The sequence below is a fragment of the Rhinolophus sinicus genome, chromosome 17 (assembly GCF_057876585.1).
Source record: "Rhinolophus sinicus isolate RSI-liver-muscle chromosome 17, RSI-T2T, whole genome shotgun sequence".
NCBI lineage: Eukaryota > Metazoa > Chordata > Mammalia > Chiroptera > Rhinolophidae > Rhinolophus > Rhinolophus sinicus.
Window position 1 is genome coordinate 113,218,276 of NC_142517.1, and position 13,555 is coordinate 113,231,830.

Genomic DNA, 13,555 nt, shown 5'->3' on the forward strand with positions numbered 1-13,555 from the left:
TTGCCGAGTTGACTCTCCATAATCTTATACAGGGAGGCAAAAGATGATGATGGTAATGGTGATGCTGATGATGTGATGATTTAAAGCAGCCCATTTTTATCCACCACGAACAGGACATATTGCTAATGGTATTGTTTTTCCACTTCACAGAGGCATGTAAAACTGAGCCTCTTCATCTGATCTTGAAATCCAACTAGACGTGTTGAAAGCAGTGAGTTCTAGATAAAGAGTTGTGGTTTCCCTAGCTGTGAATTTGCCATCAAAGGGAAGTGTGTACCGAGGAGGGACAACAGCTGGTTGGCACTGTAATAGGAAATGTTGAAACTCTGCTAAAGCTCTCTTGGGAGCCCTGGGGTAGCTGAGGCCAATTGTTCCGGTCTGTCCAGGGGAGCCCATCCCTAGCATGGGTCAGCAGAGATGAGCATGCAGAGTTCACATGTCCATAAGGGGAATGACAGATGGGTATTTGGCACTTTCCTGTCCAAGCTGAAGTAAACTGACCTGGGTTAGAGGGCAAGTTCAGTTCTCAAATGTCTCTTTAGGTAGTACAAATGTTTACCTCTTTTGTGTCTATTTACTCAAGAACCTAATCTTTATTTTGTTAAATAAAAATAAGTTTTAAGTTTTACATATTTTTTTCCAGTTTATGTATTTTTTTAAATAAAGTTCTCTCTCTCTCTTTCCCCCTTTCTTCCTCCTCCCCACCCACTCCGGTTCAAGCCGTTGTGTCTCAGTCTAGTTGTGTAGGACACAGCTCCCTGGCCCATGCTGGTATTGAGCCTCGAGCTCCCCGGCTGAGGCAGTCGGCCACTGGTCGTTGGTCGGCCGTTCACAGCAGCTCACGGCAGCTCACGGCAGCTGCCGGCCGCTCACGATGGCCACCAGTCACTCATGGCAGCACTCGGTAGCCCACAGCAGCTTACACTGACTTCTGGCTGTTCACGGCAGCCCAGTTCTAGGGAGAGCTGTTGTTCACCATCTTAACTGTGGAGGGCACAGGTCACTGGCCCATGTGGGAATCAAACAGGCGACCTTGGCGCTAGGAGCACAGTGCTCCAACCACCTGAGCCACTGGGCCGGCCCCACCAGTTTATATTTTTATATATTCTCTGTATATGAAGTTTTATATATTTTTTCCAGATATAACTGAAATATAACATTGTACATTTTTTTCCAGTGATATGAACTTTTAAGATCTATTCTTTTAGCAACTATAGTCACCATGCGGTACATTACATCCCCAGGACTTAACTTATAACTGGAAGTTTGTACCTTTTGACCACCTTCACCCATTTTCCCCAATCCTTATCCCCAACCCCCCACCTCTGCAACCACCAAACTGTTCTGTTTCTAGGAGTTTTTTGTGTGTTTTTTTTAAGATTCCACATATAATTGAGATCATACAATATTTGTCTTTAACTATTTCACTTAGTATAATGCCCTCAAGGTCCAGCATAATCAAAACATTCTGGTTGTAAACCATTTATCTTCTGTAAAATGCTCACCTGTTTAATAGGTGAGTAATATTCCATAAACAAGTTACCGTAAGATACTATGCCATTTCTCTATTGGAAAAAGAGTGAGAATCAGCTCTGGAACTAGAGCTTTTTCTGTATTCAAGGTATTTGGTATACAAGGTGTGATCACAAAATACAGAGAATGTTTAAGTAAAAAGATAATTTTCAGAAATGGAATCACTAGGTTAGAAGATGAACACTTTTTACAGTACTTGATCCATTTGGGGGAGGTTTGCGTTTATATAACCCTGCCAGGAACTTTCCCCTCATGGGGGAACACCACTTCCACCTTCTTGCCTCTCCAACAATGTGGTTCCTTGGGGAGCTGCAATGTTTTTCTAGCTCTCATCTCTACAACCACCTCCAAGAGTGGGTACCAGACACAAACCAGACTATTTAAAGTCCTTCCTTGGCATTTCTGAATCTGGGTCCAAAGAGAGCCTGAACCAATCCCTCAGGTGGCAGAATATCAAGATAATGAAACCCAGGAGCAGTCAAAAGCCTGTTCTTTGCTCTGTGGAAGAAGGTCGGCAGTAATGATAGTGACGTTAATACAGAGACAAGTAGGAATTGCGAGACGGCACAAGGCATAGGACTGCCTGGTTCCGGTGGTTCCTGCATCTCTGCCCTTCCTGAGGTTTGGAAGTTTTCTTTCAATGAATCCACCCTTTCAGGAAGTCCCCCTTTTTGTACTTTTGTTGGGTTTCTAGCACTTGTAATAGATTCACACAGATAGCCTCAGGACTTTCCCGACAACCTGACTACACTTCCCCTGTTCATTCAACCTCCCACTCTCCAAAATGCCTATTTCATACCTTCTCTCCTCTCAGACTATACTTTCCAGTAATGACCTGTTTATTACAACAGCACTGTCAAGGTTATGAAATGTTTTGTACTAAAGCTGGGAGATGTGGAGTGTTGATAAAATGAGCACATGCTCTGTGGCTAAAGGACAGCTGGGCCTGCTAGACACATGGTTACCTATAGTTAGATGAACCCAGACCCACTGTTTTCGCAGGACCAAGTCTATAGCCCACATGCATGCCATGTGTCCGTCACACATTCTCTGCCTTCTTTCCTAAACAGTCTGCTCCTACCCCACTTTTCCACTCAGCCATGGACCCCATTCCTTCTCTCCTTTGTGGGCTTTCTTCCTGCAGTTTCCTCCATCACATATAGTGAATTTCTCGTCCTCTGGGGTCCTTCCCATGAACAGACGCACGCGTACAGGCACCTTCCGTATCAGAGAGCCTCCCTCTCCTAACCCTGTCCCTTGCCAGCTCCCTCTCCATCGCTGTTCCCCTGCATACAGCCTCTGAAAACCTTTCCCTATATCGCTGCACACTGACCCCCACACCCACTACCCTGTTTCTCCCAGCCCTTCCACACTTTAGGGACACTCACTTCCTAGTCTCTACCCTGCAGGCTCTGCCCCACACTTTACAGGGCTGTCGCTCCTTCATCATTCAGGCCTCCTCAAGGAAGCCAAGCCAGTGGTCCTCTCTGTCACTGTTAGCAATTTCCTTCACGGTCTCCTCTTCTAGACTGTAGGCTTCCTGACAATCTTGTTGGCCTTGCTCATCCCTGTATCCAAGGAGCCTGGAACACCTGAGAGCTCTTAGGTGTTCACCATACATTTATTTAACTCCTGATCACTACGTGGCATGTAGCTGAGCTTCAAGAGGAGAATACAATCACTTAATCTGCAAGTTTAAAGTTTTGACAGGAAGGGCCGAGCAGTCGTGAAGGACTAGAAATCATCAAGTGAAGAGGGAAGGGCGTTCTGAACAGAGGGGGCAGCACGCTTTGCTGGAGACAGATGACACCGCTTGGGCTCAGGAGCCCTGAGAACTCGGAGGCGGAACTGTGGGAGGGCGGCGCGATGTGACATCCTCACTTGTGGGTGCACATGCGTGCTGTCAGGAGCATCACTGCAGACTAAACCTATGACACAGAAACCTAGAAATACTGTATCCATAGAATATGCCGGTTACCACAACCACCACCACCAAAAAGGAAAAAAAAAAAAGCTAATGTATAATTGAGCTTCCAGGAAAGCAAAGGAAATGTCCAGGGGCAAGAAACAAATTGGGAACTGAAAGCCAGAGTGGTCAAATTCAAAGTGACACCATAGCAACCTTGGTTGGAGTCAGGGAGGTGGCATCAGGTCTGTCTGGCTAGAGGCTGCAGTTTATCCTCCAGGTGGGGTTTTAGGGCTGGGAGCACAGGAAATTAGCACTGAGCCCCCCATATAAAGCCAGGACCTTGAAGGGCTATCCCTTCAGGGAAAGGTGGGCTCTGCCCACAGGCCCAGGGAGACAAGCATGCTTATCACTACCCATGTCTCTCAGTTGAAAAAGTCTCCTCTGAGAAATCAAAATCTGAAACTTGTGCCATGCGTAGGCTAGAATTCAAATTCAAACTGTCCCTATGATGTAGGAATCCCAAAACTGACCAAATATTGCAAGAAATTGTCCCAGGCCATTGGTGCCACGGGCCTGCGAGCAGTGCAAACCCCTCTGTACAAACACTTCTCAGTGAAGGCACATTTCCACAGTCAAAACAATCTCCATTAAAGATCACAATACTTACAAAGCAAATGAAGACATACACCAAGAACCTGAGATAGCCAACCTGAAAAAGAATATAAAAAATATATTTAAAATTATAAAAGAAGCAATATAAACCACGGTGAAGACACTATGAAGAAAAGAACACGCTGATTTGGAAAACACCAAATTGAAGATCATGAAATATAAAACTAGTTATTGGAAGAAAAAAATCAGTGGATAGGACTGGGGAGTATTGAAATGGGGGAGGGGGAATGGGAAGTGACTGTTAATAAGTACAAGGTTTCCTTTTGGAGTGATAGCAGGTCTCAACTCAGATTGTTGTGATGGTTGCACAACTCTGTAAATATACTAAAGACCATTAATTTGTACACCTTAAATGAGTGAACTTTATGGTATGTACATTATACTTCAATAAATCTGTTAAAAAAAACAAACTCTGGGTACGTTAAAAGCAGATTAGGCATAGCTGAAGAATTAGAGATTGAACAGATTTGAGTAACTCACTTAAATATAGCATCAAGAGACAAGTAGATGAGAAATATGAGAGGATGAGCTATAGAGAAAATAAGAGTCAAATATAAATCTAATAAAAGTCAAGAAGGAAAGAGGAGGGATGGAAAAGAAACTGCAGTAAAGTGATAATAACTAAGAACTGTTCCAAATAACAAGACATGAATCCACATATAGAAGCAGCACAATAATTCCTAAAGAGAATAAAAACGAATCCATTCCAACCACCTTGGAGTGTAAAACACAAATAACAAGAAAATCATAAAACAATTAGAAACAACAGATTACTTACAAAGGAACAACATTAAGACTGTCAGATTTCTTATCAGTAATAGAAGTCACAAGGCAATAGAACAATAGTATCTTCAAAGTACTCGGGAAAGTGTCTATGTAGAATATGGAATTCTACAACTACTCTTCAAAATGAGGGTGAAAGACATATTTGGCCAAAGACAGAGACTCTTGACCCTCACACTCTAATTCAAAGAACTACCAAAGGAGCATTTTTGTGAACAAGAAAACTGAACCCAGGAGAAAGGAGGGATGACGAAAGCAACACTGAGCAAATATCATGTTTCCCCCAAAATAAGACCGGGTCCTATATATTTCCCTGAAAATAAGACTGGGTCTTATACAAATTTTTGCTCCAAGAGGCATTAGGGCATATTTTCAGGGGATATCTTATTTTTTCATGTACAACAATCTACATTTATCCAAATACAGTCATGTCATCTTCTGGAACACTGTCATAGCGTACTAAATGCATCCATCTAGCTGACGATCTTAACTGGGACTTATTTTCGGGATGGGTCTTATTTTCGGGGAAACAAGGTAAGTTGGTAAAAATCTAGTAAATCTGTGCACTGACTGTAAAACAATAAGTGTGCATGTTTGTGTGTTGGGGGTAATTAAAAACAGGGTCAAAATGAAGTCCTGGACAACAGTGGCATGGGGGGGAGGCATCTCATTAGAATTAAAGCATGCTATGGTCCTTGGATTACTTAGGAGTGAAAGGACTTTATTAAAACAATTGAGTATTATATTTTAAGGGAAACTTCTAAAAATAAATAGAAGGTATCACTTCCAAAATAGTACAAGGGAGACAAAGGCAAGGAAATGCTTGCTCCGCTCCACTGGACACTGGAGGAAGAAAACGGTTAACACAGAAAAGCATGAACAGGAAGTACAATTTCTTTTATTTGTCCCAGTAAGGCTACACTGAGAGGTTGCATCCTGTGTCTGTATCCTCATGTGTATAAAACAGCACCTGACACAAAGAAATCCCTCATTAAATGGCAATATGCTCATTGAATTTTCTCCATTTTTAGAGGAAAAATGATCACCTTTTAAATCTTTGAAAACTAATTAGGTTCAACATTTACCCATTAATCTAATTGGATGTAACATATCTATGTCCTTTAACCTTTTTAAAATGGGGGTCTTAATATTTTACTTTTAAATGTTGTTGACAAACGTCTTCACCCTTTGCCTGTGTTCTCCGCTATAAATTTTACCAGTCTGTTGAGTAGCTTTTTAGTGATTTCAGTTCTTAATTTTTGCGTAATCAAGTCATTCCGTATTTTTTACTTCTTCTATCACTAAGTTTAGAAAGTACTGTTTTTCAGGTATCTCACAACGTCTGTTGCCTTTGAGCTTGGAGAACTGTTAGGATCTCCATCAACAGATGTATCTGGGCTGTGCGTGGCCACAGACTGGTTCATACGCTCAGGAGATAGAGGTTAGTTTGAAAGAACATCAGCCCATGAATCGGGAAAAATCCTGTGCCTGGACCACATTTATTAGAATTACAAACAGAAATACTGGAAGCCTTAAAAGGTGATAACTCACATTTATTACTGTTAGTACTACTGCTCTGTGAACACTGTTCATCTTTCTGAAATCCTCTTCGATTTCAATGGCCTCCGGACATTTGTCTTGGGAACTAAGAGCTGTGCTGTCCAATACAGTAGCCACGAGGTGTATGTGACTATTTTAAAGGAATCAAGTTTAAAATTCAGTTCCAGTCCTACCAGCCTCAAGCGCACAGTAGCTACATGTGGTGAGCAGCTGCCGTAGCAGATGGTGCAGAGTATTTCTCGCTGCACAAGGTGCTGTTGGACAGCTTGTCTTGTCTTTCAGAATCCCCAGGTTCTTCCTGGGCTCTTTTTCCCCCGCCTCAACCCTATCTCATTGAGTCCTCTCCTCCAATTTTATTATTCCAGGAACATTCTTGCTCTCCTTGCAGCTCCACACTGACCCTTCTGAACATGGAGGCTGCTTTAACTCAACATTTACTAGTAAGTACCTGCTAGGTGCCATGCACAGGGAAACGAGGCACATGTAACAAGTCTGAATGTTACTCCACGTCTGGTGGTACTAGCAGCAGGCCTGCGTTCACTGTGCTGTCGCCATTCACCCACCTGCCATGACGAGCCAAGAAGCCCTACGCAGACCCACTGCTGACCAAGTTCTACTTGGGGCCTGCAAACTCCGGAGGCCCATTTTTCATACCAGGGTCACATGCAGATATTTTTGTCCAGTTAGAGATCCTTACAGCAACCTGAAGGCAGTAACTACACGCATTTCTTCAATACTTTTCACAAGTCAAGTGCAGGTGTAGGTCCTTGGTGGTAACTGCTTTTATATAATACTAAATTACACCAACAGGAGGTCTGACCTTTGGCCCAGAACTCTCTCCAGGGGCAATTTGAGTATTCACTAAATATTAAGTATCAGGAAATCCTTGCCAATGTTCCTAAGTCCAACAGTGCCTGCAGAGGAAAGTCAGTTTTAAAATGCATGTGTTAAATATTTCAATGAACTGCCATGCTGTCTGCTCTCAAATGCTTCCTAGAAAAACAGATAAAGCAAATATTACAAGTGTTATCTATTAAATATAGGCGATGAACACACAGGTGATCAGTATCTTAGGCTTTCAGTTTTTCTGCATGTTTAAAATTTCTCATAATAAAAGTTGAAAAAAATGTCACACCACTGGCATATCCTGTGGGGCTTCAGCATTTTTTTCAGTAGTTCGTTCCTTTTTAGTGCTTATTACTAAATAGTATTCTACTGCATGGATAGGTCACCTTTTGTTTATCTACTCACCAGTTTGTGGGGATTTGGATTGTTTGTGGCTATTAGGAATAATGCTGCCTTGATTATCTACATACAAGTCTTTATGTAGGCTTTATGGTTTTATTAATAAGCTTAAAACATTAATGTTTTTTAAAAATGACTTGTGCTCAGGCCCCATCCAATAATGCTATTTTTCAAGCCTCAAGTTCAATAAATTTCAATAAGACCATAATGACTAGAACTTTCAGGAAAGGTTCTCTGGGCCTACCTTTTCCCGCCATCTCGGGGCATGTGGAGGCCTGCTGGGAACAGAACTTCTAAAACGACAAATATATTTGGAAGGCTGGGGTCCCAGGCCATTTTTGCTGGCTATAAGTGGGGTCTCTGGAACCAGAGAGCATACAGCTCTTCTTAAAACTGCAAGTGTTTATGCTCGAGATGAAACTGAATTCTATCTAGGCAAGAGATGTGCTTACAACACAGTGACCCCTGGTGGCAAAGCAGACAAAGCCAGAGTAATCTGGATAAAGGTAACACTTGCTCATGGAAGCAGTGGCACGGTTTGTGCCAAACTCCAAAGCACCCTTACTGCTAAGGCCACTGGACACAGAATCTGTGTGATGCTGCACCCCTCAAGGATTTAAACTTATTGAAAAGCAAATAAAGTGGATTTGTTGTCTTGTTAAAAAAAAAGAAAAAGGTGAGGGTTTGACAACATGGTATCTTTTTTTTTTTTAATTGGGGAAGGGGAACAGGATTTTATTGGGGAACAGTGTGTACTTCCAGGACTAACATGGTATCTTCTTATTTTGTTTCAATGTGTCCCCCAATTCTGCTTTTGCAAAATAGCACAATAAGCCTAAACAAATATTTCAGAGATGATTAAAGGGTTTGCAGGGTCTCCTGATGACTAAACAAGGAGCGGCTCTCCAGGACTGTAGAGAACAATGTCTAGCAGAATGCATTCTCTAGGCTGAGTCTAGAACATAGCGTGAGGTTGTTTTTACAAGTACTTCCCCAGTAGGAGTTATTTTTACAGAACCTGCTCCAAATCATCGTACTACCACTTGCTAGTGCCTAACTATATCCAGGCCACTTTACACACTTTTGGACTCTCATTCAGCTCACGGACTCCTGGTGTCCGGGGTCGTGAAAATGGTGGCCCTGCACTGTTCTCGCCAGGCACCATATACACCGGGGTTGTAACTGAGGTCAGTCATCCAGGTCTGTTCTTGCTACCTACTGCTTGGTGCCACACGCACATGGACCTGCCTCTCTTAAACGGTAATTTGCACACTTAAGGAGGAAGCAATTTGGTTTGTTTTCATAGTCTCGTACCAGTACCAGTCGATATGCTACCGAGTTCTTGCACTAATTTCTGTGAAGCAAGTTGATTACCACCTTTGTATATATACTTGCTCATCTATTGATCATAATAACAGCTAACATTTATTGGGACATAATATATGTTAGACACCAGTGGGCTGTACCTTCTCAAAATATCTATGGAATATACTATCATTATCCACATTTCACTATTGAGAACACTGATGAGTCTCAAAGAAGTGAAGTTGCCCAAGGGTGGAAAGATTACTTCCTTCAATTTTTTTGAAGGAAATAATTGTCATTTCTTTCAAATATTGATCAATAAGAACACTAGTCACTTAGAAACCATGTCATTTCACAAATTGACAGGATTTGTAAAAATAAGAATATTTTATTTTTGCCTTAGCCAGCAGCTGACATAAAACTATTTTGATTTTTAAAGCCAGCTTTGTTCTTCCCTCAACTCTTTCCATGGATCGTGAATTCATTTGCAGCCAACAAGTGTTCCAAAGAAAAATTCCCAAATTGTAAAGAAAACAGGCATACTTCCCTTCAGCTAAAAACAAAGCTAGAATGTTTAGTGATTAATGTGTTTCCCCGAACTTGCCTCAGCTCCAGTGACTTCACTGCAAGTGACTCGGGAAGGGGCAGGCTCCCTCCATCCAAATCACCCCCACCACAGAACACCTGTTGCCAAGCAGCAAGGCAGAGGTTGGGACAGGATGCTACATACAGGGAGATTTTGGTGCGTTCACACCTTCACTTCAGCCTATGAAGGAAAAAATCTTAACTTGGCAGTGACAGAATATTTTAGGATCACCTACTCCAAATCTACATTCTGTGACAGTCCAAGAAAACAGGCAAAATCGCTGTTGACATGAAGCCCATGGGCCCCCAGTACTTAGCAGTTATCCTCAGCTGTGACTGCTCTCCATGGGGAGCTGCTTCGTCTCCTGGGCTAAGCAAATGACACTGAGGCTCTCTCACGGTTATTAACACTATCATCCCTTTCTAAAGAATTTCAAACAATCCTACAGGTCTGGTTTAAGTCTTCCTTTTGCATTTAAATAAGACTGGTTTCCCATACCAGTTTTATATGTTCTAGGATAGTTTCAAAAACTATAAACACATTGAAGTTAAAACATGAAATATTAGGAATCAAAAATAACACAGGCCCAAAACCATGGAATGAGGTAGTCAGTGGTGTGGCTTAAGAAGCCCCAGTGTCTTCAGTGACGGCAGAATTTCTGTGTGGGTCAGCCCCGATCCTGGGCGACAGTGGCACTGTGCTGGGGATGTGGTTCCCTTGGCAGCAGACTGATGTCTGGAGATTAATACTGAAAGCTGCGCTTGGTCTGGATATCATCAAGAATCTGCTGTAACTCCTCATCCTCAAACCGTCCCTCCAGGCTACAAGAAGAAACCGAAGGAAACAGGGCCTTAGTGAATGACACGTTCCCTACACGCTTCCTTTGTGCATACTAATATTTGAGCACCACGTACCCACATCCCCACTTACTTCTAAACAGACACTGCTACCTTTCAACTATATTTCTTTCCTTTTAAAAACATTATGAAGTATTTCAAACATCTAAAAAGTACAGAAAATAAGTTAACAGTCATCCCTACTTGATTCAGATTTCTTTAGTAAACACAACAGGAACAAACTGATGCCTCTGTGTATACTCCCCATCCTACTGAAAATAAGACCTAGACGGACAATCAGCTCTAATGCATCTTTTGGAACAAAAATTAATATAAGACCCGGTATTTATTTCATTACATATTATATTGTGTTATATTATATTATATATTATATAAAACCGGGTCTTACTTTACTATATAGTTTTACTAATATTTTACTATATAGTAAAATAAGACCCGGTCTTCCATAATATATAACATATTAATATAATATACTGTAATATATTATAGTAAAATAAGACTGGGTCTTATATTAATTTTTGTTCCAAAAGACGCATTAGAGCTGATTGTCCAGCTAGCTCTTATTTTTGGGGAAACATGGTGGTTGGTACCTTCCCCTCCTCTACCCCACAAGTAACCACTATCCTAAATTTGGTATTTATCATTCCTATGCATATTTTAATACTTACTACATGTATCTATAAGCAATATGCAGCAATATTTTTAAACTTTATAAGAAATGGCATCATACTGTATCTGTCAGCAATTTTTTCGCTCACAATTCATTTTGGCATTTGCTGACATTCTTCCATGTTGTCCTAGTTCATTAGTTTTTTCACTGCTATGATAAACACTGTATGATCATATAATGATTCATTTACCCAGTCTCCTATTGACTGACAGACTTCTGTCAGTTTCTGCTATCACTAACAATGTAGCAGTGAATACTGGAACACGTGTCTCCTTTGAAACTCTGAGTGGCTCTCGGCATGTATCCAGGAATGGAGTTTTGGCTTGTGGGGTATGTGCATCTGTAACTTTACCAGGTGTAGCCAAATTGCTCTCCAAAGTGCCTGTACTAATCTGTACCCCACCATCAGTGTATTAGAGTTTCAACTGTTCTACATTTTTGCTGACAGTTGGTATGCTATAAAATCTTCATTCTCACACTGTTAAAAAAGGCACTCTCATTCAATGTTGGTATCTATCCAGATTTTAAATGCACACATCTTTCAGACACAGTAATTCTACTTGTAGGAATTCATATCCAATACACATTGAACTTCTCCCCGCCACTTACCTTGGGATTAGAGCCTTGGACTCCTCGGCAGTCTCTGGACAAAGGTTGGCCAAACAGGCCAACTCAAACTTATGAAGCTTCTTCTGAAGCAACAAGCTGATTGGGGGGGTGGGGGGGGAGAAGAACATCAAAAAATTATGAGTAAGAAAAAGGGCATCAAATGCAGCAAGGAAGAGAAACAGTAAAGCACCTGCAATCTTTCCATTCTGGTCAGAGTGCTGCCAAATCCCTCTTCCAAACTCGCTGGAGAACAGGAAGTTACCACAACACCAGCCACACAATGAAAGTAAGAGAGCAGTTTGGGCAGAGAACCCCTGCTATTGTGACTTTTAAGAAACCTACATGCCTCAAGGACTATACAGTCTTCCCCTAGGAATTTGTTTTGTAGCTCTCTGCTCTTCCTACCACTCTTCCTTGTTAGTAATTTTATGTCATACACATGATGTTAGATGTCCCTAATCTATTAGGTATTTGATTTAGAGGAAATTCTTTTATCAAAATAAATAAATACAGGCTTACCTTACTTAGTACAAATATATGTATAACCTGTATCTTATTTTAAATGTACTTCTAGTTCAAACTATATAAAAGAACACTGTCAATACAAATCATGTCTCGGACTTTCATTCCTCTACCTCTGAAAATAGAACTCATTCATGGTAAATGTGGTTTCAGAGAGGACTGTAATTATTTGTTCAAAAACAACACTTACTGTGCTTATTACTCATTATAAGCATATTAATGTACAAAATTTAGAAAATACAGAAAGACAGAAAAAATGAAAGCTATCCATACTGACACCTAAACATTACCATCTAAGTATACCATTCCAAATATTTGCTTTAGAATATAAACTCACCCCTTCTTTTCTGTAACTCTTGTCTTTTAACAAAAGTACGAGTATTTTCATTTTGTAAAGCAAATACAATAAACTCAGTCACATGGGAAGTTCATAATGTAACATATGTATGTGGAGGGATCTGTTGTAAAATGAACACATGCTCATTTACAAACAATACCAAAAAGTACCAGTAAGGTGAAAATAACCTGAAATCCTACCTATAAATAACCACTGTTAACATTTTCATGGAGATTCCCTTCTCGTCCTCTTTCTGTAACACTTTTAAAAATAAAAGGAATTATACCAAACGTTATTCCGTGACTAGCCTTTTTGTCACTCGACAATACGGTAGCTGTTTTCCATGTTAGTACACACAGCTCTACCCAGAGCAGCCCATTCTGCTGAAAGTTTGTGCCATAAGTTATACATCAGGTTTTCTGTGTCGAACATTTCAGTTATTTCCAATTATTCACCATTTTAAGTAATCCTTTTTGAACATCACTGTAAATGCATACTTCTCTGTGCACTTGATCAATTACTGTGTTTTAAAAATAAACTCCTGGGCGTAGAATTAGTCAGAGGATAGACTCTCTGGAAGGCTTTTCAGAGACAGTGCCCTAAAATGGCTTTATCAGTATACACTTCCACCAGCAATACATGACAGTGCTCACTCCCTCTATTTATTACACTAGGTTTCCCCTTCTTTTTAATCTTTTTAAATCTACTTAGCTATTTTACCATTTATTTGACTTCCTTGAAGATGAACATTATTTCATGTGCATTACATAGCCATTTCAAGTTCAAAATGTCAAGTCTACCCCCAATTAACATATATATTTAGTGCCATTCTAAATCCTCAAGGGAATGAGCAGGGGAGCTGAATAAAATGATCTTAAATTTGTAAGACTGAGCCATAATCTGGGTATTATTTAAGGATATTAATCCTTTCCCAGTTTTTTAATACTTACTTTTTTTAAAAAATCGT

The 13,555-nt window shown here is 40.7% G+C and overlaps 2 protein-coding genes across 4 annotated transcripts in view; both read right to left on the reverse strand.

The window, feature by feature from the left end:
- The window catches only part of WDR33 (WD repeat domain 33), a 127,867-nt gene extending 118,162 nt beyond the window's left edge, over nucleotides 1-9,705 (reverse strand). The window contains exons 1-2 of the mRNA XM_088794035.1: nucleotides 9,612-9,705; nucleotides 4,110-4,151 (exon numbers count right to left, since the gene is read on the reverse strand). The gene's annotated coding sequence lies outside the window, so the exon portion shown is untranslated. The remainder of the gene's footprint in view (nucleotides 1-4,109; nucleotides 4,152-9,611) is intronic.
- Nucleotides 1-13,555, reverse strand: part of POLR2D (RNA polymerase II subunit D) — a 29,882-nt gene that overhangs the window by 8,928 nt on the left and 7,399 nt on the right. For 2 of the 3 annotated variants that reach the window (XR_016019640.1, XR_016019639.1), the window contains exons 3-5: nucleotides 11,730-11,825; nucleotides 9,612-10,414; nucleotides 4,110-4,151 (exon numbers count right to left, since the gene is read on the reverse strand). Coding sequence is in view for 1 of the 3 variants with exons in the window: in XM_019718006.3 (XP_019573565.1) it covers nucleotides 10,336-10,414; nucleotides 11,730-11,825 (175 nt within the window). In the remaining 2 variants the exon portion in view is untranslated. Of the gene's footprint in view, nucleotides 1-4,109; nucleotides 4,152-5,773; nucleotides 10,415-11,729; nucleotides 11,826-13,555 lie in introns of those variants that run through there. The other variant, XM_019718006.3, reaches the window with a different exon arrangement.